Genomic DNA, 27,537 nt, shown 5'->3' on the forward strand with positions numbered 1-27,537 from the left:
CTTCTGAGGGAGTATGTTATAGTGAAAACAACATTTTCTCTAGAATCAGAGAACCTGAGGATCTGGGTGGAAATTACACCTCTGATGCTTACTTTCTATGAGAACTTGGCAACTTAATTAGACTCTGCCTAAGTCTCAGTTTTCTAATTTGTAAAATAAACATCTTAGACTAAATGTTACCAATGTCCCTTTAAATTCTAGAATTATGATTATTTGAATATTTTTGAGTATAGCCTTTGACACAAGAAAATTTTAGTGCTAGAGATTAGAAGGTGTTCACTATTAGCAGAAGGGAGGGCTGGATTTTCCCTTCCCTCAATTGATGTCACTGGATTAGCCACAGCAAGTACTGTTTTTGTTTTTTTTTAAAAAAGGTGTCATCATGGGTGATCCTTTAGATACAAAAAGAGAATGTTAATGTGCTTGCTACCACTTCATTTTTTGAACAAGAAATTGCTTCTGCTTCATACACAAATAGAAATAAGATGAAATATATATATATATAGTAGGATGGAAAAAGTACCTAAATATACATTTTTGAGTAGTGAAGAAAATAAAAGAAAAATTTGGAGCCACATGACCTGGATTTGAGTCCTGACTGTCAATTAATACCTATTTTTCTTTTACCTCAAAGGCTCTGGGACTTGATATAGATAATGTGTGTAAAGCACTTTAAATACTATGGAGTATTATGTAAATATCAGTTTTGCAATTATTAATACTAATCATTACTAACTTGCTTACACAACTTTTCTTGGTTGTTATTTCTCTAAGCCCAAGTTTTAATATCTATAAAAATGGGGATAAAAAATTTGTAACACCTACACCAAAGTTAGTTTGTAAAGCTCAAATGAAAAATTGCAAAGTAGTATAAACTGCCATGAAAATTAACCAATGTTCCAGATTATATGATAGCAATTTAGATTAGGGAATACCAATGAGGGCTTTTAAGAAAAAATCACATGATCTAAGTAACGTTTTCAGAAGATAGATCTGGTGAAGAAATGGGGATAGAGTAAGGAAATGGAAATTAAATGCAGAGAGAGGCCAATTAGAGAATATATCAGTAATCTAGGCAAGAAATAATGACAGCCCATTTGAGAGCTGTGGTTCTATGAATAGGGCAGGATATAAAAAATAAAATCTTCCAGAAGTAGGGATTTAAAAGATAAGCAGGGGAGCTTTTATTTGAACTTAGAAGCAAAAGGGAAGCATTGGAGTTTATAATGTTGGAAAATAATATGATTAGATCTATACTTTAGGAAAATCATTTTAGTCACTGTGTACAATTTAGGGAGGGTGAAGATTGGAATTATGTAGCCCAATTAGGAAGCTATTTTAGCTGTCTAGGATAGTGGCGATGAGTGCCTGAACTAGAGTGCTGGCCCTATGAGTTGAGAGAAGTCACAGATTTGACAGATATTGTAGAAGTTAAAATGAGATAACTGATTTGGTGTATGGGCTGAGAGTGAAGAGTCAAAAGTAATTCCAAGGTTGTACACCCGAATGATTTAAAGCATAGTGATGTCGATAGAAATAGGGAGGTTTGGAAGTTGGATGGACTTTGAAAAGCTAATGAATATAGTTTAGAGGTGTTGACTTTGTTCTGACTTTGGGATATTCAGTTTGAAACATTAAATAGGCAATTGAACATATGTCACCTGGCACTCAGATAAGAGATAAGGTTGGATGGTTATGATATGTACTCCCACCTCACTTTTGCTTATTAGTATCCTTTGTTTCCTTCAAAACTGGTCAATTGGCACCTTCCATATGAAACATTTCTTGATTCTTCTATCTACTAATGTACCCCAAATTAATCCTGTATTTATTTTGTTTGTGCTCAATTATGGTTGTATAGTTTCACTTGAGAAAATGTAAATTTTTAGAGGGCAAGGCTTGCTTGTATTGTTATATTTCCCAGCTCTTAGCACAGTGTTTAACACTTAGATGATTGTTGACTGATTGAAGGAATGTTATAAGCTTGAACTAAGACAGTAGTCATGAAAATGGAATTAATAGAATTGTTGTGAGATAAATTTTGAAGAAAAATTCAATAGGACATCAATTCAATGGTGTTAGCAAGCAAAGGAAGAAAAGGGTGTATGAAAAAAGGTGCTTAGGAGAATAATGCTAATAACAGGAATAGGAAATTCAGGTGGAAAATTAGTTTTAGCAACTGAAGAGTAAAATGTTATAGGTTTTATATATATTGAATTTGAGATGATAGTGGAATATAATTCCACATCTCGAACATAGTTTGGGAATTCTTTCTTTAGACTAAGGAACTCTCTCCACATACACTTTTGAATATAAATAATTTGCAAGTTGATAGAGCAAAAATGACAAAATAAAGCAAAAATAAATTTTCCCCAAAGTCCTTAAATTCAATTCAACAAATACTTATTAAAAGTCTAGGATAAACAAAGTACTATGTCTTCACTTGGTGGCTGACCCTCTAATGTAACATTTCATTAATGTTGGTCATTGGACAGTAGACACTCGGACCGTTCCTGATCATACTTAAAATTTTACCATCCTAGAAATGTCAGTACTTGAGGTCTATTGATATGGTCTTCAAAATCAAGAGTAACTTTCATGTCACAATGAATCGGTATGGATTTTCATTGGAAAATGGTAGCACAATCCTTTGGGATGTATAGCCAGCTTTTGAATATATAAAGCTGGTATTTGAGAGATGACAGAAATGCAAGTCATCTGCTTTTAAGTTTTACTTGAAAGTATGAAAGAAGATGAATTTTTGAGTGTAAAAAGAGTAGAGAAGACAACAAAAAGACAAGGATTGAAAACTAAGAATATGCCTATGTTAGGGTATTTAATGGGGAAAAGAAGGTAGTGATGAATTCAGTCAGTTAATCACCTACTTTTTTCAAGGTGCTGCACTAAACTTTGGGAATACTAAGACAGAAGAAACAATTTAGGTGCTTAAGGATCTCACAATCTAAATGATATGAATTGAAACAGTTTAGTTAAAAAAATGGGATCAGATTTAGATAATTCAAAAAAGCATATAGTAGTCTGTTTATATCCAGGATGTTAATACTATTGTGATAGATATTGATGGAGATGAAGATAAAAAATATTAATCTTCAAAGATTTTATAAAGTGATAGAAAAGAGGAGGCATGTAAGTTTGATATTTATAAAGCATTTTTAACAAAACATTTTGAAGTTGATGTAGATATTTTTATTGTTATTTTATATAGGATGAAAGTGACTCAGTTTCCTAAAAGAGACTTTAACTCCAAATTAAATAATCACTCTGCTTCATTATAACACATTTCATTATGAACAAGAATAATTTCAATGAGAGTAGTATATGATCAACTTTGAGTATATTCAGTGCCATTTTTCAAGATAAATATTTGGTATTTGGTGAATTAAAATGAGTAAATCTGATGAGTTAAAAAAATCACTTCTTGATGGGAAGATAAAGCAAAATTTCATGAAACATAATATTTTAAACTTAAACCCAGAAGAATGATTAGGGTTTAAGCAGAAAGCAATGAAGAAAGGATAAAAAAAATGACAAGCCTAAAACATAGAAATGGGAAAACGTGAGGTATGTACTGTGAATGAGAAATTGTTAAATTTGACTCGATTGTAGAGTATATGAAACAGAATATGGTGAAAAAATGCTGGAATACTAATACTAATAAGCAATGCTAATACTAATAAGCAATAATTTTCTTGTGGAAATCCTTCAATGACAAATTAAGATGTTTCAACTTAAGTTTTTAGCCAATGGAGGCAACAATGAAGATTTTTTAATAGAAGAGAAATATTAATATTTGTATATATTTAGTAGATTTTTTGGTGTGTTTATGGAACTGATTAAAAGAAAGGAGAGATGAGATGAGGCTGCTGTAATATTTCATGTAGAAGTTATGAAAGTTATAAATTTAATGTAGTTGTGTAATATGTAATAGTATGTAAATTTCATGTAAAGTTATGCAATGTTTCATGTAGAAGTTATGAAAACCTTGGGATAGATATTAAGCAGTTAGAGAAAAGAGAAACAAAGAACTGCAAGCATATTTAAGCACAAAAGTGTAAGTGAAATGAAATTATCTAGCAACTTTAGTAATTATCCTGGATTTGATATTTACTGCCTATATAGCAAGTAAGGAGATTCACCTCTCTGATACTTGGTTTGTAAAACAAAACCTTAATTTTCAAATCTAATGACTCCTCTGCTTGTTTTGTTTTTCTGCTATCTCCTTGTTCTTTTCTACTCTTTTAATTACATTTTATCTGTTTCCTTTACTATTTTTTTTTATCCAGGTCTTAGCCTCTAAGGGTGTGTCCCTTAGATTTTTCTTTGACTTCTTTCTCCCTCTATGTTATTTCATTTGGTGTCCTCATCATCTCTTGTCAATTCAGTTAACATCTCTATGTATTATGGTTCTCAGATATATTTTTCCAGACCTAACCTTTCTCATGAACTTCATTTTGGACATCTAGAAATGGATGTCCCTTAGATATTTGAAGTAAAGCATGTCCAAAACTAAGCCCATTATCTTTATCCCCAAATCTTCCCTTTTTCCTAGCTTCCCTCTTATCGATGAGGACAGTGGAGAATTCCCACATTTTTCCAGACTCATTGGTTCTCAATTTTAGTGTTATTCCAGATTTCTCACTTGTACACATGCTACACCTATTCAATCCATTGCCAAGTCCTGTTTTTCTAATTTTGCAACTTATTTTTTATATGCTCTCTTCTTTTCACTTTTTCACTTTGTTACCTAAGTGCAGGTCCTTATCATTTTATGCCTGGATTATTATTATTGCCTGCTCATAGTTTTCCTTGTCACAAGTCTCTCTTCACTACAATCCATCCTTCATCTGCCAAAGTGATCTTCTCAAAGCCCAAACCTCACATTGTCACAGTGTCCAAATATTTCTTACTACCTCCAAGATCAAATATAAAATGCTATGTTTAACTTTTGAAGCCCTTCTTATCTCTTCCTACATTTTTTCTGGTTTCTTATGTTTTCTTCAGTTGTTTCAATAGTATTCAACATTTTATGACTCCATTTTGGGTTTTCTTCAGAAAGATCCTGAAGTGGTTTTCCATTTCCTTCTTCAGTTCATTTTTACAGTCAAGGAATTGAAGTTAAGTGTCAAATGATATAGCTGAGGCCATGTTTGAATTCAGGTTTTTCTGATTCTAGGAATGGCATGTTATCCACTTTACCACCCCTCTTAAATTTTTCTCTATATCCTCTAGCATCCAGTGGCACTGGCTTCCTTACTGTTCTTCACAAAAGATAGTTATCTCTTGACTTCTTGCATTTTCACTGGCTATCTCCTATGGCTAGAATGTCTTCCTCCTTTTCTCTGCTTCTAACTTTACTTGTAGATGGCTCAAATCAAACCTTTTTTTAAGAAGACTTAGCTGCTGCACTCTCAGATTTGTTCCCATTTGCATTTGTATAGGTATATTTGTGTATATATCTATGTATATACACTAATTTTATATATATATATATATGTGTGTGTGTGTATGTGTGTATGTATGCATGTATAACACTTACATGTTGACTCATCAGTTAGAAGTGTGCTTCTTAAGGGCAGGGACTATGTCTTTTTCTTTATTTGTGGCCTTGGCACTTAACAGAATGCTTATATATATATATATATATATATATATATATATATATAGTAAAATTTTAATAAGTCCTTTTTGACTAAATATAACAGTCATATTAGTTAATTTCCAAATGCCTTTCTGGTACTAAAGTGCTATAATTTCATGATTTAGGATTTCCCCTCACATGCTTAAAAGGAGTGAGTGTGTGTGTGTGTGTGTGTGTGTGTATGTGTGTGTGTGGGGGGAGTTTTTACATATTTGTGGAGAGCCCCTGAAAATGTAAAAATTACAGAATACCAGAAGAGGAATGAATAAGAAGTAATAGACTAAAACGGGAAAGATGGGTTTAGGATTACAAAAGCATATGGATGATTTGAGCCTGTGAAGAGGATACTTTTTTATCTTAAACTAGAGGTAATGAAGAGTGGATAGGTACAGACAGAAAGGTAAATGACGAAGCTCAAGTTAGAAATTCAAGGGCTTCTCCATCAAGAAGTAGGTGATGGCCTCTACTGAAAATGAGATGAATTAGGAGTTGGAGCTGGTAGCAAGTAGAGAAAGTTTCAAGGGTTGCTCTGGAGAGTACTCTAGGGAATCAATAAGACATAAATAACAACATTGCCAAGCAGCTACAAGAGCTCAGTTAAAGTTAGATAGCATAAATTTATAGTGGATCCACTCAGCACAGATTTGATATAGTCTTTAGGAACATTCTGTGAGCTGGGATCAATAGAGAATGCAGCAAGTAGAGACAATTATGGATTCTTTTCTTCTCAAAATGTTACTATGAAGTAGCTGCTGCTGATGATGATGATTATACTATCTTACTTTTTAAGCAGTCAAGTAGTATTTATTGAATACCCCTATGTTCCATATACTGTTTTCTAAGTGTTTTAAGGTTTCTTTACCATTACATTTATAAATCATTTTTCTCACTTCAAACTTGTGTGATAGATGATATATTATCTTTCAATTGAGAAAAGGCAGTTAACATATTTGATTAGAATTAGTAGATGGTGTATTTAGTTATAATTTCATTCTATTTACCATTTACTACAATACTTTTTTTCCTACAAGGAGCTAAATATTTCATTCATACATACATGAATATTTAAAGATCAAAGATCATAGAACTTAAAGGCATACATACATACATACATATATATATATATAGTTACATATAAAACCTTAGCTCTCATCAGTCATCTATCATCCATCTACTTCATCCGTCATCTATCAACTTAATGACTCATTTTTAAAAAATAAGGGAATACTGAAGTCCAGACAGTTTGTGAGTTTTCCATAGTCACAGTTATTTCATTGTTTGTTTTTATGTTTAGAAATTTCATATTAATTCCTTGAGTTGTTTAATCTTAGTAATATGAAGATGATCTTTTTACATTATTATAGTTTAGTTTTTTATATAAATAAAAGAATTCTCCATTTTTTGCAAAACAACCAGTGATTTTATACAGTCTCACCAACCCAAGCCTAATTAGAACAAAGTAGTTTGGGAGTTATCTGATATCTCAAAGAGGATCATGGATGATAAATGGATAGCTTGTGTATAAGCTCTTCTTATACTTTGATAACGTCAGAAATTGAGGAAAGCCCCAAGAATTCTGGGGGAAGGGAATAATGTAGGTGTTTGAACTTATGGAAAGACACAGACAGGAATCGAAAGATGGGTTGTGATCTATGTTTGAAGAAATATCGAAAATCAATGAGCTCAAAGATCCATAAGAAGGATAGTGCAGACCCTCACATCCTTTTTTTAATTTAAGCAATTGAAGTTCTATTGATTTACACTATGCTTTATGTATATGGTTTGCTATTTGGGAGATGTTGGAGCCAAAAATGCTAATTACATACTGATTCAAATTATTCACTAATATGCCTTTGGTGCTACCTTAAGCATTAGAATAAATTGTTTCTACATTTCTAATTAGAAGGTGATTGATACTAAATTATTGCAACTGATAGTATGAATAGAAAGTTTATGCTGTCATTTTATGGTTTCCTTCTTAAGAATTAAACCTAGAATGAAATCTGCAATAACATACTGTGCCAATCTTGAGTAATGTATTTAGTTGTCAGGTCTTTGCAATAAAGAAATAATTTGTTTAAAAATTTACAATGAACAAATAGTTCATAAAATTAAAGTCTATAACTGTCAATGATTAGTGGTTATTAAGTAAGCTTGCTGTATATTAATAAAATATTTAGAATTTTTAAAAAAGTCTGATCTTGAGTTGACTTTTCAAATGAATTTTAAAGTCATTATTATTCCAATCATTAAGCATTATGTATATATGATCCTAGTATATGAAGGTTGAATGGACCTCAGAATGCTTCTTCTTCTTTTCACAGTAGAGGAACCTGAGGTCATCATAATTAGGTGACTTGCTTTAATCACACACATATTACACATGAGGCAACCTTCTAATTCAAGAGGCACTGGTTTTTCACAGTACCATGTGCTTTCCATTCAGTAATGGTATTTTATCCTTAAGTATATTCAGATCTATGCTCTGTAAAGATACAAAAGAGCTTAATATTAGTATTAGTTCTTGAAAATTTTTAAATTGACAGCAATTCATAAATAATATTTCTTGGCAAAGACACTAGTGTGGTTTACCATTTTCTTTTCCTGGTCATTTTACAGGTGAGGAAAATAAGGTTAAGTAAATTTCCCAAGGTCACACAGTTGGTTAACCTTCTGGGGCCAGATTTGCACTCAGGAAGATGACCCAAATCTCTCTCCTCTGCACTATATAACTGCCCTTTCTAAAAACTTTCAAAAGAAAATCTATACTTCAGAAATAATAATGCCACCAACCTTGACAGAGTAAAATTAAATTATAATTTTATTCCTGGATGCTATATTAATGTTAAATTAATATGTTAAAATTAACCTGAAAAGTTTGTCTGTAAAAGGTAAGGAGTGGAAAGCAAAGCAATAAGGTAACCATATATCTTAATAGTTCAAGATCACATTCTCTTTTTCAGTTGCCACATCACATCAATGTCTCATTTTGCTTCCTACTCCTTACCCAAACATACGCACATTACATATTACACACATACATATATGTATATATGTGTGTATATGTGTGTGTGTGTATATATATATAATATATATATATATATATATATATATATATATATAGAGAGAGAGAGAGAGAGAGAGAGAGAGAGAGAGAACAATCCAGAGCAAGCATATAGAGTAATGACTTTAGACAATAGTAATGTTTTAGACTTGGTTTTGCTTTGTTTGGGGCTGTTTGTGGGGATGGGGTGGCAATTGCTTCTAAGTCAGCACAGGAAATATATTCGGCTTTTAGTCAGTTGGAAACTTAACCTTGAAGTGGGTCATGTGTAAGTTCCTCTTTTCTTTCACAATAAAATCAAACCTTTAAATATTCTTCATGTCTTTTTTAGAACTCTAACATTTGGGTTAGTTTTCTTTTTGTTGATACTATTCCTGATTCAGATAATTTTTCCCCTTGACTTCTTGTAATCAGGCAGGTTTTATTTTTGCTTTTCCTTTAAATTGTTGAATGGCTCAGTTCCAGTCTAAATATAGTAGTCAGGTTGTCATTCTTTTTTTTTTTTTTAGGTTTTTGCAAGGCAAATGGGGTTAAGTGGCTTGCCCAAGGCCACACAGCTAAGTAATTATTAAGTGTCTGAGGTCAAATTTGAACTCAGGTACTCCTGACTCCAGGGCTGGTGCTCTATTCACTGCACCACCTAGCTGCCCCCAGGTTATCATTCTTTCAGTGACATTTATTTGTAGCACTGTCTCTGAGAAACTGTTGTCCTTTCCCACTCATAAGTTGTGTTTCTGGAAGCAAAAGATGGAAACCTTGTGTTCAAGGAATGCTATATGTTTCTCCCCCCCCAAAAAAAAATTATTTCACATCTCCACTGGTCCCCTTTCAATTATCAGGGGACAGAGATCAAAGCATTTATTGAAATGACATAAGAAGTTTATTTTCCTAATAAACCTTGGAAACATCTGAACAAACGTAGTGCCAGTGGAAAGAGTAGATGAACATAAGAGATCACAAGTATTGGGAAACCAGTGAAAGGAAAATACAGAGCTAGAGTACGTGAACATAGGGACAAGTCATTCTTCTGATGTACTTGGGCTATTTTCAGTGATCTTTGAGTGTCCCAGTTTCAAATAGATGTTGCCACATATTATTCTGAAATTCTTATTCAGAGTACAACTCTCTCAGCCAATGCTTTTAGATAAAACCAAAACTTTTACTCTAGGACCACCAGAAACAGTGTTGACTCAATTCTGGATGTCCTTATTCAGGAATCTAACCCTTGTATAGGTTGAAGTATAATCATACCTTCTAATTTTGCATTTCCACAGGTCATTCCATAACTCAACCATTAACTATTTCCACTCAAACCACCGAAGAGTTCTGGTGTTCAGAATTCCCATAGTTTTTACTTATAATACACAGTTCTTTTTTGGCATTAAAATCACTTCAAATCACCAATACCCAATTGAGTAATTTAGTTAATTTTATCTCCCAAATAGTTCTGCTTTTGAGAATCACAATGGAGAGTAGGTGAGGGAGTGGATAGAGAAACAGCCTGGAGTCAGGAGGACCTGAGTTCAAATGATCTTAGTTACTTGACATTTACTAGTCGTGTGATGCTAGGCAAGTCCCTTAACATCAATTGCCTCACTTTCAGGGTCATTTCCAGTCTCCCTGATCCATATCTGGTGACTGTACCCAAATGACTCTGGAGGAGAAAGTGAGGATGGTGAGTTAGCACACCAACCCCTCACTGAAATCCAATTCATGTACATGTCATGGCATCACCTTCCTGATGTCAGGATCTTTTTTGAGAACAAAGAACAACCAACAACATCAATAAATAATTAGAACATTTAAAACTTTACAGTATAGAATTATAATAACTTTAGTTATAAACTGAATAGCTTTTGTGGAGAAAGAGGATTAATGTTATGGAATATTGGTAATGACCTAAATGACTAGATTATATTCATAATGATAGAATTTTATCACCAGAGTTCATTTACTTTGAATTCCTTTCAGTACAAACCAATCTAACCCAATTCATGCCTATCCAGCTCAATCCAATAAGCATTTATTAATTCCTTCTATCTTCAAAGGACTATGCTAGGTTGTTGGAAACAATCAGTCCTAGTTTTCAATGAACTTACATTACATTACTTTAGTGGGGAGTGGAGTGTTAAAAGTACTTATGATAATTTGAAGAAGGGGAGAGGACTAAACTATTTAAGGATAAAGAAGAACTCACTGTAGAATGCAAATGAGCTGTCTTAAAGGCTAGAGAGATTCTAATATGTATCTGCATGGAAAGAATTTCTTCCAGACTTTACAAAGCCATGTATGTAGTCATGGAACCTGTGGTGCTGAATTTCAGGAATGACAATGGGACAGTTTGACTATGAGATAGCGTGCATGAGGGATGTAAATGGCAAGAAGTCTGAAAACATGGACTTGCGTTATATTATGGAGGGCTTGCAATGTCAAGAGGGAAAGTCTATATTTTGTCCTAGGGAGACATTGAAATTTTATGACAATCAGATTTAAATAACTGGACAAGCATCAACTGCTCATGGATAGGTTGAGCTAACATAGTAAAAATGACAATTTTACCAAAACTAAACTACTTGTTTAGTGCCCTACCAATCAAAATTCCAAAAAAATTATTTTAATGAGTTCAAAAATAATAAAAGTAAATTTATATGGAGAAATAAAAACTCAAAAATTTCCAGGAATTCAATGAAAAGAAGTGAGAAAGAAGGTGGCTGAGCCCTACCAGATCTAAATTTATATTATAAAGCATCAGTCATCAAAACTGTCTGGTATTGGCTAAGACATAGAGTGTTAGACCAGTGGAATAGACTAGGTACAATAGCAAGAAATGGTTATAGTAACCTGCTATTTGATAAACCCAGAGTCCAGCTATTGGGATAAAAACTCTCTATTTGATTAAAAACTGCTGGAAAAATTAGAAGTTAGTATGGAAGAAACTTCGATTAGAACAACACCTCACATCCTATACCAAGAAAAGATCAAAATGAATAGAGAATTTAGACATAGAAAACGATATTATAAGCAAACTAGAAGATCAAGGAGTAGTTTTCCTATCAGATCAATGGAAAGGGAAGCAGTTTATGACCAAGGAAGAGATGGAGAACACCATTAAAAACAAACCAGATAATTTTGATTACATTAAATTAAAAAGCTTTTGCACAGACAAAGCCACTGTAACCAAGATCAAAAGAAATGTAATAAATTGGAAACAATTTTTGCAACTAGTATTTCTGACAAAGGGTTCACTTCTAAAATACATAGAGAACTGAGTCAAATTTTCAAAAAAAAGCCATTCCTCAATTCACTAATGATCAAAGGAAATGTAAAGGCAATTCACAGCTGAGGAAATCAAAGAAATCCATAGTCATATGAAAAATTGCTCTAAATCATTACTTATTAGAGAAATGCAAATTAAAGCACCTCTGAGATACCACCTCATACCTCTCAGACGGGTCAATATGACCAGAAAGGACAATGGTCAGTGTTGGAAGGGATGTGGGAAATCTGGGACACTAATACATTGTTGGTGAACTCATCCAATCTTTCTGGAGAGCAATTTGGAATTATGCCCAAAGGGCAACAAAAATGTGCATACCCTTTAGTCCAGAAATACCACTACTGGGTCTATGCCCTGAAGAGATTATGAAAAAGGGTAAAAACATCACTTGTACAAAAATATTCATAGCAGCCCTGTTTGTGGTGGCAAAGAATTGGAAATTAAGTGAATGCCCTTCATTTGGGGAATGGCCTAACAAACTGTGCTATGTGTGTGTCATGGAACACTATTGTTCTATTAGAAACCAGGAGTAACGGGAATTCAGGGAAGCCTGGAAATATTTGCATGAACTAATGCTGAGTCAGATGAGCAGAACCAGAAAAACATTCTACACCCTAACAGCAATGTGGGGGTGATGATCAACCAAGATGGACTTGCTCATTCCATCAGTGCAACAACCATGGGCAATTTTGGACTATCTGCAATGGAGAATATCATCTGTCTCCAGATAAAGAATTGTGGAGTTTGAACAAAGACCAAAGTCTATTCCCTTCAATTTAGGGAAAATAAACAGTTATCTTATTATGTAATTTTTCTATCTTTTATATTTTATTTTTATTCTGTAAGGATAATATTTATCTCTCATCACATTCAACTGAGATCAACATATACCATGGAAGCAATGTAAAGACTAACAGAGTTTGTGAGAATATCCCAAGTATTAGGGATATAGCTAAAAGTTAGAACTTCCATGAGAGACTATGATGCAGTGGAGTGCTTACTGGTTTTGGAGTTAGAATAAACTCAAATCCTTCCTTATGGGTAGTCTACTTACACCTTATGTGACCTTGGACATGTTCATTAACCTCTATGAGCTTTAATTTCTACATTGGAAAAATGAGGGTTTTGAGGTAGAAAGACTGAGGTTTCTTCAAACTTTTAATTTTCTTATACCAATGTTCTTTCTGGAGTCTGTCCTATATTAAATTAAATTTAAAAATAAATTTTAAAATTCTCAGTTTAAGTATAAGATTTTTATATTAAGGGCTTAACACTTTTTAATCCTTTTAATTTATTAATTTATGATGTTGTCCATGTGAGTATTCCAGTTAAGACATTTGTAACCCATCCATCTCTATTTTCGTTTTGTGATTCTTGTTCACATACATATATAGAATCTCCATACTGTATTCAACCAATATAATGTGGACCTTTCTGACATTCCCCTGACATTAGCTTGATCCCCATGGAGCTTAGAGGCTATTCATTCATTATCACTTATTCTTTTTTTTGCAAGTGAACTTTAATTTATTATTACTATTATTACAATAATTTTGTAATAAGAGTAAACATAAAACCCCCAAGAAGATGAGAAACCTCAAGGATAGTGAGAGGGAGAGAAAAAAAAAAGATGTACTTCAGTCTGTGTTCAGATTCCAATAACTCTGTCTCTGTGGTGAGTTGCTTTCTTTATCTTAAATCCACCAGAGAAGTTGCTTCAATAGTTTCCCACAGTTGCTATTACTAGCTGTACTTCTGCTCTACTCCTCTCCATTCTCATTTAGTCTATTTTCCTCTCTCTCTTTTCATTCTGGTCCTGTACAAAAGTGTGCTGTAACTGAGTACCCTCTCCCTCGATCTTCCTTGTCTTCTATCACCTATTCTCCCCTTCCCTCCCCCCACTCCCCCTTATCCCATCCCTTTCTTCTCATTTTTCTCTAAGATAAGATAGATTTCCTCACCCTATTAAGTATATGTTATTTCCTCTCTGAGCCATTTCCTGATGAGAATAAAGGCTCACTCATTCCTCCTTGCCTTCCCCCTTTCCATTTCATTGAAAAAGCTTTCTCTTGACTCTTAGCTGAAATTTCTTAGCTTCTTCTTCATCTCCTTTCCCACCTTCCCAGTACTTTCCTTTATCACCTATTGACTCCATCTTTTGACTATATCATACCATTGTATTCAGCTCCTTTCTGTGTCCTGTCTACACATGCTCCTTCTAACAGCTCTTATAAATGAGAAAATTCATATATCAATATCTTCTTCCCACGCAGGAATACAACAATTCAGTAAAATTAAATTCTTCATAGTTTAGTCCTTCTCATCCACCCCCTCTATGGTTTACCAGAGGGCTGTACTTATAGTTCAAACTTTCTGTTCAGCTCTGGTTGTTTCAATAGCAAAGTTTGAAATTCCCCTGTTTCATTGAAAGTCCATCTTTTCCCCTGAAAGAGTATGTTCAGTTTTGCTGGATAGTTGATTCTTGGCTGTAAAACAAGATCTTTTGCTTTCTGGAATATCATATTCCAATCCCTACAAACCCATAATGTAGATGCTGCCAGATCCTGTGTAATCCTAACTATGGAGCCTCAGTAGTTGAATTATTTCTGGCAGTTTTTAGAATTTTCTCTTTGATTTGGGAGTTTTGGAATTTGGCTATAATATTCCTGGAAGGGTTTCTTTTGGGATCTCTTCTATTTTACCCTCTGCTTCTAGGATCTCAGGGCAATTTGGCTGTATTATATATCTTCAAAAATGAAGTCTAGGCTCTTTTCCTGATCATGGCTTTCAAATAACCCAGTAATTTTTAAATTATTTTCTTCTGGATCTGTTTTTGAGGTCAGTTGTTTTTCCAATGAGATATTTCACATTTTCTTCTAATTTTTGACTTTTTTTTTTGGAAAAGTTTTATTTCTTCCTGATTTCTTGCAAAGTTATCAGCTTCCTTTAGATCCATTCTGCATTTGAAGGAGTTATTTTCTTCAGAGTTTTTTTTATCTCCTTTTCCAGCTGGCCAATTCTGGTTTTTAAGGCATTCTTCTCTTCATTTGCCTTTTCTTTTGCTTTTTCCCTTTGACCTGAACTGGTTTTCACAATATTATTTTCTTCAGTATTTTTTGTATTTCTTTCACCAAGCTGTTGATTTGCTTTTCATGATTTTTCTGTATTGCTTTCTTTACTCCTCCTAATTTTTCCTCCACCTCCCTTAATTGCTTTTCAAAGTCTCTTTTTGAACTCATCCATAGTCTGAGCCCATTTTACATTTCTATGGTCAGATTATCTTTTTCTGTTGTTTACTCATTTCCACAGCCCAAGACTAATTTAGAGCACTTCCAAGGCTTTGGGTTTTTGTGTGTGTGTGTGTGTGTGGGGAACACCCCACTGGAACCTTTATTCCTCCAAGGTCCTATGCTGTCTTGCCTATGCTTTGATATGTAGATGACCACCATACTTCCCTCTACCCTGGGGCTGTAAGGAGGATTCCTGCTTAGTTATCTTGGTATGGAAGCCCAAACTACAACCTGAATCTGAGTGTGGGCAAAGAACAGAATCCTACACCTAGGGAGAGCAGAGAAATTTCTGCAGTCTTCCCTGATCCCCTTACCATCTGAGGGCTGTGCTCTGGAGGTGCAGGCTACTTTCTCCAGATTCTCACTGCAGGTTCTGCAGCCAGTGCTCCCTCACTCCACACTCATTCTGGTGTAGCAGAATTCTCTCCCTGCCCCTTCAAGCTGTTCTGAGGCTGTGCAGGAGATTGGGGCTTTTTCCAACTCCCAGTCCTGGTGAAACACACCTTTCCTGAGGAACTTCTAAGTTATCTTGGATTGGGGAAATGCATCACTCAGTCTTTCTGTGGATCCTGCTCCTCTAAATTTAGGCTAGAGTCATAATTTGTTCATTTTTGGAGTTTGGGGGAGAAGGAATTCCTGGGAAATGCTGCCTTCATGCTGCCATCTTGGCTCCACCCCCCCATCACTTGTTTTTTTACATGACAAATCATCCTCTAGATCTCTTCCCATTTCTGTAACAAACCATTTTCTCTCAGAGACAGTGTAACTACCGCTACATTTGAGCTCTAAGATCTTAGGTTCCAACAGGTAGCCTCAGGATATAGAAATGGTACTAATGCAAACAGAAATGAGAACAGCAGGTCTTGGACAAATATGAAGAAGAACTTTCTGAAGAAAGTCATACAATTATGATGATTTTGAGGGATTAATTCAGAATTATTATTATTTCTCTGTTTTCCAACTACCTTCTCAAATATTTTGGCTATATAAGATATAGAATTAAAAAGAGCAGTTTTTTTCTTTTGTTTTTAACCCCAGGAACATACTCCAACCATTTTTATCATGTTGGGTCTAGTTTTGTGGCAGTTAGCTAAGAGTTCATAAGAAAATAAATAATTTTTAAAGCCCCTGACTATTTAAAATTTTGAAGCCATTTTTGCTTACCAGGGCCCTCTAGTCACAGTCAGATCCTAAGATCATTAATTTCCTGGACTGGTCAAATGTGTGCTAACAGGGCGATTAAATAATAGGTGTCATTTTATAGTCCCTTTTATTTTTCAAAGTTATTTCACATATTTTTGTGTAAAATGGTGCTATTAATATCACCTACCTTCCAGGGATATGAAGATAAATAAAATTAAGTTTGTAAAACATTTTGCAAATGTTATAAAGCAAACACTATAAAAATGATAGCTATTATTTAGATTGTTGTTATGGTTATTGTCATTATTAGGAATTCACAAAAATTCTTTGAGGTGTTGCAGGATTACTGATTTGTAAACAAAACAATAGAAAAAACTAGACTTTGAAGATAGTTGATTTTCTCAAGGTCAGAGTGCTAATTAACTAGATCTTGAACTCCTTTCCTCTCAGCACTACAGACAGCTATACAGACTTATTCTTCCTTATTTATATCTTCTGATCTTTTTCTCACAAGCTGATGTAAAGGACTTGGAGCTTGGAGGAAAAGTAGTATTAGAATCATAGCTAGCAATTTGCTTGCTCAGAACAAGTATCACTCAACATGATGAGGACAAGAAACAATAATAAAGGTTCCCTTAAATAGAAGAGAGAAACAGAGACTAGAGAGAAGAGAGAGACTGAGAGAGAGATAATTTAAGCATAAGGTTGAGATTTCAAATGTCAACATACAATTCCACTTAAAGGAATTCATCCTCTGTCTGTGTGTGTGTGTGTGTGTGTGTGTGTGTGTGTGTGTGTGTGTGTGTTTAAGGAGTTGGAAGTGGGATAGAAAAAGTCCTTATGGCATGAGTAGGTAGAGAAGAATGACCAATGGGTTTTTGCTATAAAAGAGACTGCTGCCAGGTTTGGGGTAAGGGACATGCAGGATTTTTCCATTCTACATGAAGATATAGGATATGCTATACTAAAACTTAGTATTTTAGTGAATTATTCTTCCCAATTTGGTACTAACTACTGCTACCTGTTAAGAAAGTAAAAGTGCTATTAGCATCTTTTATATTTTGGAGCTACTGAACAAAATTTGAATTCTCTACCCCAGTTATGTTGTGGATAGTATAGAAAACATCATCATTAGTGACAATATAGACTGACAATCATATAATATATGCATAAATATGCACATATGTGTGTACATATAAATATACATATGTATATAGTTTAGTTCTCTAGTGAGGCTTAGAGTTGATTTTGCCTGATGGTTTTGACATAGTAATTTGCAAAAGCTCCAAAGGTAGTTTTATTTGCGTACATAATAATAAAATTCTAAATGCCTAATGCAAACTTTAGCCTATAGCACAAACTTCTTAACTTGTGCTAATAAGGTAGGCAACAATATTTTAAGTACAGTCAACTCAACTAGCTTTTATTTTGTTCCAATATTAAACTTTGAATTAGTAGATGGCTAAATTTATTCAATCCCAGATTTTAGTCAATGTTTACTATGTGCAAGTCACTGTTCTAAGTCATATTGGGTATATAAAATAAATAAGGCACTGACTCTGCTATCACGGGACTAATAGTGCACAGTGATATTTTAATCATTATTTTCATGGGGAAACAACTTTTTTTGGAAGGTAAATTTGAATGATATCACCAAATAATAAGATAATATTTATAATTAGCTATTTCACAGTATTATACTTTTTAAAATGTGATAGTAATGAGTTGAATTCTAATGGAACCATTGTTTGTGTTCTGAATACAGGAAAAACATACTTCGCTTCCTGGATGCAGAAAGAGACATTTCTGTGGTCAAGAGCAGTTTTAAGCCTGGAGATGTATTACACTATGTATTAGACAGGCGCCGTACCCTAAATGTTTCTCAGGAATTGCATAGCCTCCTTCCTGAAGTTTCACCAATGAAAAACCGTCGATTTAAGACATGTGCAGTGGTTGGAAATTCTGGGATTCTGTTGGACAGTGGATGTGGAAAAGAGATTGACAATCACGACTTTGTGATAAGGTGAGTTTTCATTGCTTCCTTCAGATTATAACTCATTCTAAAATCGGTTATCAAGGAAAGAGAAAATTGGCAAAAATGTTTAGCCCAATGTCATTTTCAGGGATTATTCAGCTTAAAGAGATATTTATCTGAAGTGATATCTTTTACTTTGTGGTGTTGAAATTTACATTTATTCTTATACAGAAAATGAATTCTCTTGTCATGGAAATGAGAGATGCTTACAGTTGTGGTAGTGAGATTCAAATCATGTTTTTTATTCAAAATTTACATTTTTGCTGTTAAAAGATTTAATAGAGTATAGAGGGAAATGATTTAATCTGTAATGTCGCACTTTTGATTATAAGATGTTACATTACTCATATCTTATATTCAAATTATGAGAAGTATTTAGGTAATGCTTCAATAAAATATCAGATCATAGGATCATAGATTCATAACTGGATGGGACCTCAGACACTATCTTGTTAAACCTTTCATTTTGAACCTCTCAGAAGTCCAAGGAGGTTATGTGACTTTTCCAGTGTCAAACAAGTAGTTAAACATCAGAGGTAGCATTTGAGTCCACATCTTCTCACTCCAGAGTCAGTTGTAAGAAAACATTGTCCTTTATTCTATGACATCATTTAGCTTAATTTTTGAATAATGTGAAACAAATCTGTCCTTAACATTTGGAACATAATTCCATTAATTTTCTTTGTGCTGCTATTATATATGTGTGCTACTTTTTATGTATTAGTTATTTGGGCTTAGGACCATAAAAAAGTAATATTTTATTCTATTTGATGAGTGAAGTAATTGAGAAAAGTTGATTTTTTTAAAAAACACTAGTAGGACTGGTATGAGTCATATTAGAGATATTGGCTGTATTAAACTTCATTGCCATAACAAAGCACCAAGACAAGATGGACCTTGTTGAAATTCATTTGTAAAACAGAATTTCCCAAGTTAGTAAAGACTAAAGAGAAATGTGCTGGTGTCAGAAAAAAAGGAGCCTTGATTTAAATTCTAATTCTGGTACAAGTTAGCTTATGACACTGAATGGCCACATCATTTATCCTATGAGAATCAGTTTCTTTGTCTGGAAAATGAAGGTAATGATTCATGTATTATATATCTCTTTGTGATTTGCTTAAAGGGCATATTTTGTAAACATTAACTTTAAAGCAAAATGTGAAATGAATTATTATTTTGTAAATAGCTAGGAACTTTGATCTAACCTGTTTTCAGGTTGCCATAACCATTTTTAACTCTTCATTATTAAAATATAACCTATAGATTAGATTTTATATCATTAAAATTAATTTTGACTTCTAAAAATGAAAAAATCCTTTTAATATGATAGCCCCTGATTAATGGGTATAAAATAGGCTTCTAAACTCATTTTGTTTACAGGAAAATTGTGGTAAGGATTAAGTTTCTTAAATTCTCAAGAAACTTAATGATGTATTTGTAATTTGAGAATTTATATTAAACTTCAATTTTCCCTCTAAACTCCACCTTAAAGACAGGATAGATTTTAATTCCCAAATGTGGTCAGGGAAAGAATTTCTGCTCTTATAATAGTTTTTGTTTTGTTTTGTTTTGTTTTGTTTTTTATGTTGTGCAAAGGAAGAGGATATGAATAATTGCTGTGACTTTTATTATGGTCAAATCAATCATTAGCAATTAACCTTAAAACAAGTAACTATACTAATGATTTGCCATTTGAAAAGTATAATCAGTAGATTTAGCAATATAGTCAGAAGATACAAACATCAGAAACAGAAGATTATAGAATAAGTTCAAACAGATGGTTAACTAGACAGTGGAAAGTTTCAAAAGAATTGTAGAGAAGATATAATTTGGGCTCAAGGAAAAGTCTGAAATAGGGATCATTCAGACCTGATATGAAGTTAGGGTATAAAATGGAGGAATTAAAACTAAATAGAATTGAGAAGTGGGATAAGTCCCCACTCTGGTTATCTTCTGATTGCCAAGCAAATTTAACTTACCTAATTATAGCTCAGTCTTTCCTGGAACCTAGTATCTAATCTTGTCTCTAGATGTGTGATAAAGATATAAGTTAGTAGCTGCCTTGATCTAACCTTAGTACTTGCATCTCTTCTGTGACTAGATTTTCGGACTTGTACCTTAGATTCAAATAATTGAAATTTTTCAGTCCTCTAGTTCACTGTTTCTACCTGCTTCCAAGAAACAGATTTTTCAGAGTTGGACAAGATCTCATGATTATCTAGTACACCCTATATTAGGAAAAAACAATCTTCCCTATGACATAATCAGCATGTTGTCATGTAGCCATTGATTAAAGACCTCAAAGTGAGAACCCACCACCCTTGAAATAGTTCATTCTAAATTTGAATAACTCTAGTTGTTATGAAGTCTTTATATCAAGTTTAAATTTGCATCTTTGCAACTTCCAACATTACTACTAATTTTGTTCTCTAGGTTCAGGGGAAAAAAAAAAGCAGAGGGGAGTTTAATCCCTCTTCCACTTGCCCAGAGGGAAAATACTTCAAGAAATTTATCTTGTTCCCAGAGCCTTCTCTTTCCAATTTTTTTCAGCTTGTGCCATTAGGTCATACACTTGAGGCCCTTTAAAATATTTGTTGCCCTTTTCTGGGCACTCTCTAGTCCTTTTCAAAATGTGGTTCCTCAAACTGAATGCTCAAGATGTAGTCTAACCAAAAAGGACACAACAGGTCAGTGGGAAGGGCACTGGACTTGAAGTCTGAAGAATCTAATCTTAAATATTTACTACTCATTTAACCTTGGACAAGTCAATAAACCTTTCTATGCATTAATTTCCTTTTCTATGTCTTGGAGAGGAATGGGGTGGGTGGTGCAATTTTCAAGTTCTCTTTTACCTCAAAAATGTTGATCTTATGATCTTAGTTCTCCAGTGACTGGTTATGCTTCCCAATACTACTCAAAGGATGAGTTTTCTTCCCTTTGTACTCTAGTCTCCTCTAGGTTTCTACTGTCTGCAGCTTAGATTATTATTATACTGTCTGTTATTTGGATCTCTGTTAGTTTTCACTATTTTTACCTCTGCTTATCTCGGCTTGGATACACACCCCTAAGTGGTATAATTAGAACAATGACTAGCAATATTCATATCCTGTCTATCTTTCCCCTCTGAGAATAGTATCTTGGTTGAAGATCTAATTTCTAGACTCATACCTCTATATAGCTATCCCTGGGGAACTTGGGCAGGGTGGGGGGGCTTGGGGGGAGGATAGATATCATATATCCTTGTTCAGATTCCTGGCATTCTCCAGTCATTGCAGATCTTCCTGTGTTTGTCTTAATTTCATTGTATTATAAGTTTTAGCTGTTGATTTTGTTTTAATAATTTAATAGCATAGGTAGTACTCAGTTTGTAGCCCAACAATGACATCCATTTTAGATATGATGATTTTGAGATTTTGATTGATGATGATGATAATTCATATAATGCTTTATGGTTTGTAAAAATTATCCTCACAACTCTGAAAATTTGGTGCTAATGGGATGATTAAGAGAAATTGTTGAAGTTGTCTAATAGGCAACTGGTGATGAAGGATTGGAATTAAATGTGTCCAAAATTCAGCCCTGTTATAAACAACCCTATTTCTGCGAAAGGTACTTCTATCCAGATTAAAAACCCCTGTGGTGCTATCATAAAGACAAAGATTGCTGGAGATCTTCAATTAGAGAATAGATGACAAAACTTATTTCACATTATTCTGCTACAAAATGGTATCCAGCTAATCCAGTCTTTTTAAATAAGTTTTTGTTGTTTTTTTTTTTGTAAGGCAAATGGGGATAAGTGGCTTGCCTGAGACCACACATCTAGGTAATTATTAAGTGTCTGAGACTGGATTTGAACCCAGGTACTCCTGACTCCAGGGCCAGTGCTTTATCCACTGTGCCACCTAGCTGCCCCTAATCCAGTCTTAATTCTATGTTGATAGAACACTCCATTTCCCATATCTCTGCACCTTTCCATTAGCCATACCCTTCACCTACAGGCCTCTCACTCTCCTCTCTCCTGTAGCTTAAAATTCAAAATTTCCTTCAAGGTTCAGATCAAATCAGAATCTAAGCTCCTCTCCTAAGACTTTGCTAATGTCCCTGATTAGTTCTACATTCAACATGTTAAGAAAAAATATTGATTAGCTGAAAAGTGTGTCCGGAGGAAGTTAGCCTAGATGATGAAAATGTTGAATCCAAGTCATGTGAAGATTAGTTAAAGAAACTGCAATGCAGATGTTTACTCCAGAAGAGAGAATACTTAGGATTTAGGGAGATGACAGGGGATGATGTGATAACCACAAGTGTTTGAAGAGATGTCATAGGGAACAAGAATTAGACTTGTTTTATCCCTTAAATTCTGAACAAAGGACAATGGGTAAAAGTTACAAAGAGTAAAATTTTGATTTGATTTGATGTCTGCAAAAACAAGAACCAAAATAACTGGTTAACAATTAGAATCATCCCAAAATAAAATGGGATGCCTTGAGAGGTGGTAGACTTTGTCATCCTAGGCCTTTAAGTGGAGACTTAGACAATCATTTATTGAGTGTTAAAGTGGAGATTTTTTAATAGGTTAGATTAAATGGTCACTAAGTTTCCTTACAGCTCTCAAATTATGTAATTCTTTGAAAGCCTTCTTGAATCTTCTGTCTGGTAATACCCCCTCTCCCACTCACATTCACCACCTTGTATGAAATGTATATGTGTGTGTGTGTGTGTGTGTGTGTGTGTATGTTTGATAGACTGCAAACTTTTGAGGGAAGGGATTATTTATGTTTTTGTCTTTTTGATCCTCCTGTGTGACTAGCACAGTGCCTGACATGTATTAATTTTCAATAAATATTTATTGATTAATTGAGGAGCAACTAGGAACAAACCTAGATATATAATAAATAGATAGATATAGATAAGACATATGTATCTATATCTAGGTAAGGGCTATCCAAAATACACCCTGCGACTTGCATGTGACTCACAGTACAATTTTATGTGGCCAGTCTGTGAGTTTTAATTTTCACAAGCAAAAAAGTAAAATAATATTTTGCATGGAATGCATATTAGTTTTTTAATTTCATTACTAATAAATAATCTCATTGATGTTAATTTTCTTAAAGTATTATGGATGGAACATATCACATGGAAATTTCAATTGATCTGTGGGATGCATTCCATCTGTATCATGCAGACTACTCAGTATGCACCTACATTTATACCATTGTGTTGTCCCTTTGTTGCTTTGTGTTTGCTTTCATGATTTGCCCCTTTAGATGTCATATTGATGATGTGCATTTCCCATCTCTAAGAAGTTAAAAGTAGCATGACTTTTCCTAACACTTGCTAAACCTAACTAAGGTAAATCTACAAGTTAACTATTATCTTCGTGTAGTGTAGTTTTTATTCTGGGTGTAGCCCTCAAATAATTATTTTATTTTGATGCAACCCTAAGATACCCTAAGATGGGACAGCCCTGGTCTAGATATATAAAACTTTATCTATCTAGATATCCATATCCATACAAATGTAGAACTATATAGAGATAGATCTACGGAGATCTATCTATCTCTATATAGATTATCTATATCTCTAGATATAGATGTCTTTATCTATCTGTCTGTCTCTCTATATTTGCTCCTTAATTAAATATGTATATATTTTCATTACAAATAAATTTACATTTTGAGTAGTGATGATTTTATTTTTAGTGACATAAAGCCTGAAACATAGTAGGCGCTTAATGAATGCCATAGATCTTGCAGTCATTTTGGATAGAAATGATAGTTGAGTCCATGGGATCTGATGATTTGATCAAAGAGATGTAGAGGAGATGAAAGACTGAATAGGGAGAGAGAATTTAAACTATGGTTAAAGTGTAGGATATAAATAATTACCTAGTTAAGGAGACAGAGAAGAAGCAGTCAAAATGTTAGTAGGACAACTCCAAGAAAAAAATGACATGGAAAATTATGAAGGGGATATTGATATTGTCCCAGAAGTTAGTATTACAGAGTAGCTGGTATTGCAGAGTCTTAAGTGCTACAGAAAGGTCAAAAAGGATAAGAACTAAGAAAGTGCCAAATAGAATGGACAGTTAAGTGATCACCAGAAACTTTTGAGAAAAAAGCTTTCATTGAATGGTGAGATCAGAAGTAGCTTTGCATGAGACTGAAGAATGAGTGAGAAGAGAGAAAGTGGGGGGCAGTAGCTGCTGACAATTTTTTTCCAGGTGCTTAATTGTGAAAATGAGAGTAGAGATGCTGCCTCTTTTCAGTCACTTACCAGTTGGAAATATCCATAACTGAAGGTCACTGTTTTTTTGTTTTTTTTTTACAGAGGAAATCACTAAGTGGAAATTTATTTAAAAAGTGACAACTTGTAAAACTTACAAAATACACATCCCATTGCAGATAAAAGTTGTCTATCTTAAAACATGGACATTTCTTTAGTGGTGGATTGCTAATTTGCTTTCTCATTTGACTGAAAGAGACATTTTGTTGGCAATGTGGGGCATATTTATGTTACAGTCACTCTAATGGAGTTGTGTACAGTAATTTATATTACTGCTTTCCTTGCCCAGAGCTAATCTGAATAAAGACTTACTGGTAGATAGTGACAATTTTGGATGTGGACAGAGCTAGTGACAAGAAAGAGAAATACTGAAATTCTTGGGGAACTACATCTTGGTCCCTTCTGAACCAAAAGATGAGCAGGATATTTTTCTACCTATGATCTCATGTATCTAATCTTGTGTATCTATGATCTCATGTAACTAAATGATGTGAAGTCAATTAGAATTAAGTTCTTTGTGACTAGTGATTGCTTTATTCTTTCTACTTGTACGATGTGTCTGGCACAAAATAGGCCCTTAAAATAGTTTAATTGATTGATTAATTTAACTTTGCTCTTATGATGATGGAATATGACAGGCAATAATAAATTTTATATTTATGATCTGAATCATGCTCTTTATTTTTACTTCAATTCAGTTTATTCAATTCAATAATATTTATTATTAAGTATCTGCTCTGGGATAAAACTTACTTTGCTCTAAGGGAAGAAATAGGAACAAAGACTGAAATAGATAGATAGATAGATAGATAGATAGATAGATAGATAGATAGATAGGGCAATAAATAGATAAGAAATTTTTAAAACAATTCTTCTAAGCCAGGAACTTTTTGAATATTGAGTACTCATTCAAATGGGGAAAATAGCCTATAAAGGGGAGGTGAAACTGGGGTTTGAGGACAGGGAACGTACAGTTTGGCAGGTAAAAATCAGAAGGAGAGTCAGGCTGGTAGTAAGATAAAGCATGGTGAGGGGCTTCCTAAAATGATTGTTCCTCTGGAGGGAGTCAACAGTTAAGAGAAGGGTCTTAGTAGGGTAGTAGGTCTTAGTATTATTGGGTGGTAATACCTCAGATGAGGAGTAAGAGGAGGAATCTGGAAGGAGATTCCAAACAAGAGTGAAGTGAAACATGACCAAGTTTCTTTGTTGAAGAATTTTTCTATCATAACCACTTTTAGAGACTATCAACCAAGGCATAAAGAAGTTTTTTATATGTATCAATGAAGGAAACGTTCACACTGATGGAACCACTTGTGCTACATGGGTTGCAAGAAGCCATAAGTAGAATCCTAACTTCTGGTGGGGTGGAGATAACTGGACAAAACATATGAAAGAAATGTAGCATTGATAAAGGAAACATATTCTTAACAATTAGAACAATTCAGAAATTGAATTAGTTTACCTTTAAGCAAAAGTAGCATAACTACTTGTCACATGTATTTTTTGAGTTACCTGGACTTTGAATTTGCATCAAACTTAGAAATAATTTGATTCTGATACTATGCTCCAGGCACTGTGGCTACAAACACAGAAATGTGGCATTCTCTTCTCTCAGGAAGCTTATATTCTAATGGAAGGAAAAGTACTTAGATCAGTAAATGGAAAATATATACAAAATCATTTAAAGAGGAAGGACACTAAGAACTCCTTGATGGTAACGGTAGCTTGGGCTTCCAAGAAAGCACAATTAAGGACAGAGATTGTTTTGTAGTCCTGAGGGACATGTATGCAAAGGACTTGGTTTTATATCTCTGTCCAAAGTTTGCTTTGTTTCCTTGGGCAAATTACTTCTCTCTGGGCCTCAATTTTCTTAGCTATCAAATGGAAAGGGGACTAAATGACATCTAAGGTAATTTTCATCTTTAAATCTATGGTCAGATGATTTTTAGATAGAAGATGAAATGTTCTAGAGCAAAAAAACAAGTAGACCAGTTTGACCAGAGTATGGAATATCAGGCAGAGAAACAGTCTGATATGACAATTCAACTGAACTATGAAGCATTTTAATTATCAAACATGGAACTTTGTATCTTAATCTAGTGGCAATAGGAATTCCCTAAACTTTTTGAGCAGGGAAATAGCATTGTCAGACCTTGTTTTAAAAATATAAATCTGGCAATTTGATTGAGAATAGACAAATGAAGAGAGAGAGAGAGAGAGAGAGAGAGAGAGAGAGAGAGAGAGACAGACAGACAGACAGATAGACAGACTAGAGGAAGGGTAAAAATTAAGAGGCTATTGCAGCATATTAAGCTTGAGGTTATTACAGTTGTCCAGGCTTTCTGTAGTTAGTGGGATGAAGATGCCTATACCTTTTCTGATTATGTGTGTGTGTGTGTGTGTGTGTGTGTGTGTGTGTGTGTGTGTGTGTGTGTGTGTGTGTGAAGAGACAGGGAAAGAGGAGATATATGTTTGAAGATATATCTAGTATTGTAAAGGATCACTGGGAATTCAGATTCTTTTTCAAGGGAATGAAGTTCAGGATAAAGACTTAGGTAGGGTAGGGCCAAGGTAGGTGAAAATCAGAAAGTGATAGTTGGATATGGAGTTTTCATTTGATCATCCTTTAAGAACAAATCACAGGGAGTCTGAGAGGAGGATTGTTACAAAACCCATCCTAGGCATCAGTATGAAAACTTTGACTTGTTCTGTTTGGGTATTAGTTTCTCTCTCCATAGGCAACTGGATGAATTCTTTGCTCGTGGGGGTTCCCTGTGTTGA

The 27,537-nt window shown here is 34.0% G+C and overlaps 1 protein-coding gene across 1 annotated transcript in view; it reads left to right on the forward strand.

Moving 5' to 3' along the window:
- The window catches only part of ST8SIA4 (ST8 alpha-N-acetyl-neuraminide alpha-2,8-sialyltransferase 4), a 130,814-nt gene that overhangs the window by 12,309 nt on the left and 90,968 nt on the right, over positions 1 to 27,537 (forward strand). Inside the window, exon 3 of the mRNA XM_074205843.1 lies at positions 18,199 to 18,456. Within this exon, the coding sequence (XP_074061944.1) occupies positions 18,199 to 18,456 (258 nt within the window). The remainder of the gene's footprint in view (positions 1 to 18,198; positions 18,457 to 27,537) is intronic.

Source organism: Macrotis lagotis, chromosome X (genome assembly GCF_037893015.1).
Source record: "Macrotis lagotis isolate mMagLag1 chromosome X, bilby.v1.9.chrom.fasta, whole genome shotgun sequence".
In the NCBI taxonomy this organism is placed as follows: Eukaryota; Metazoa; Chordata; class Mammalia; order Peramelemorphia; family Peramelidae; genus Macrotis; species Macrotis lagotis.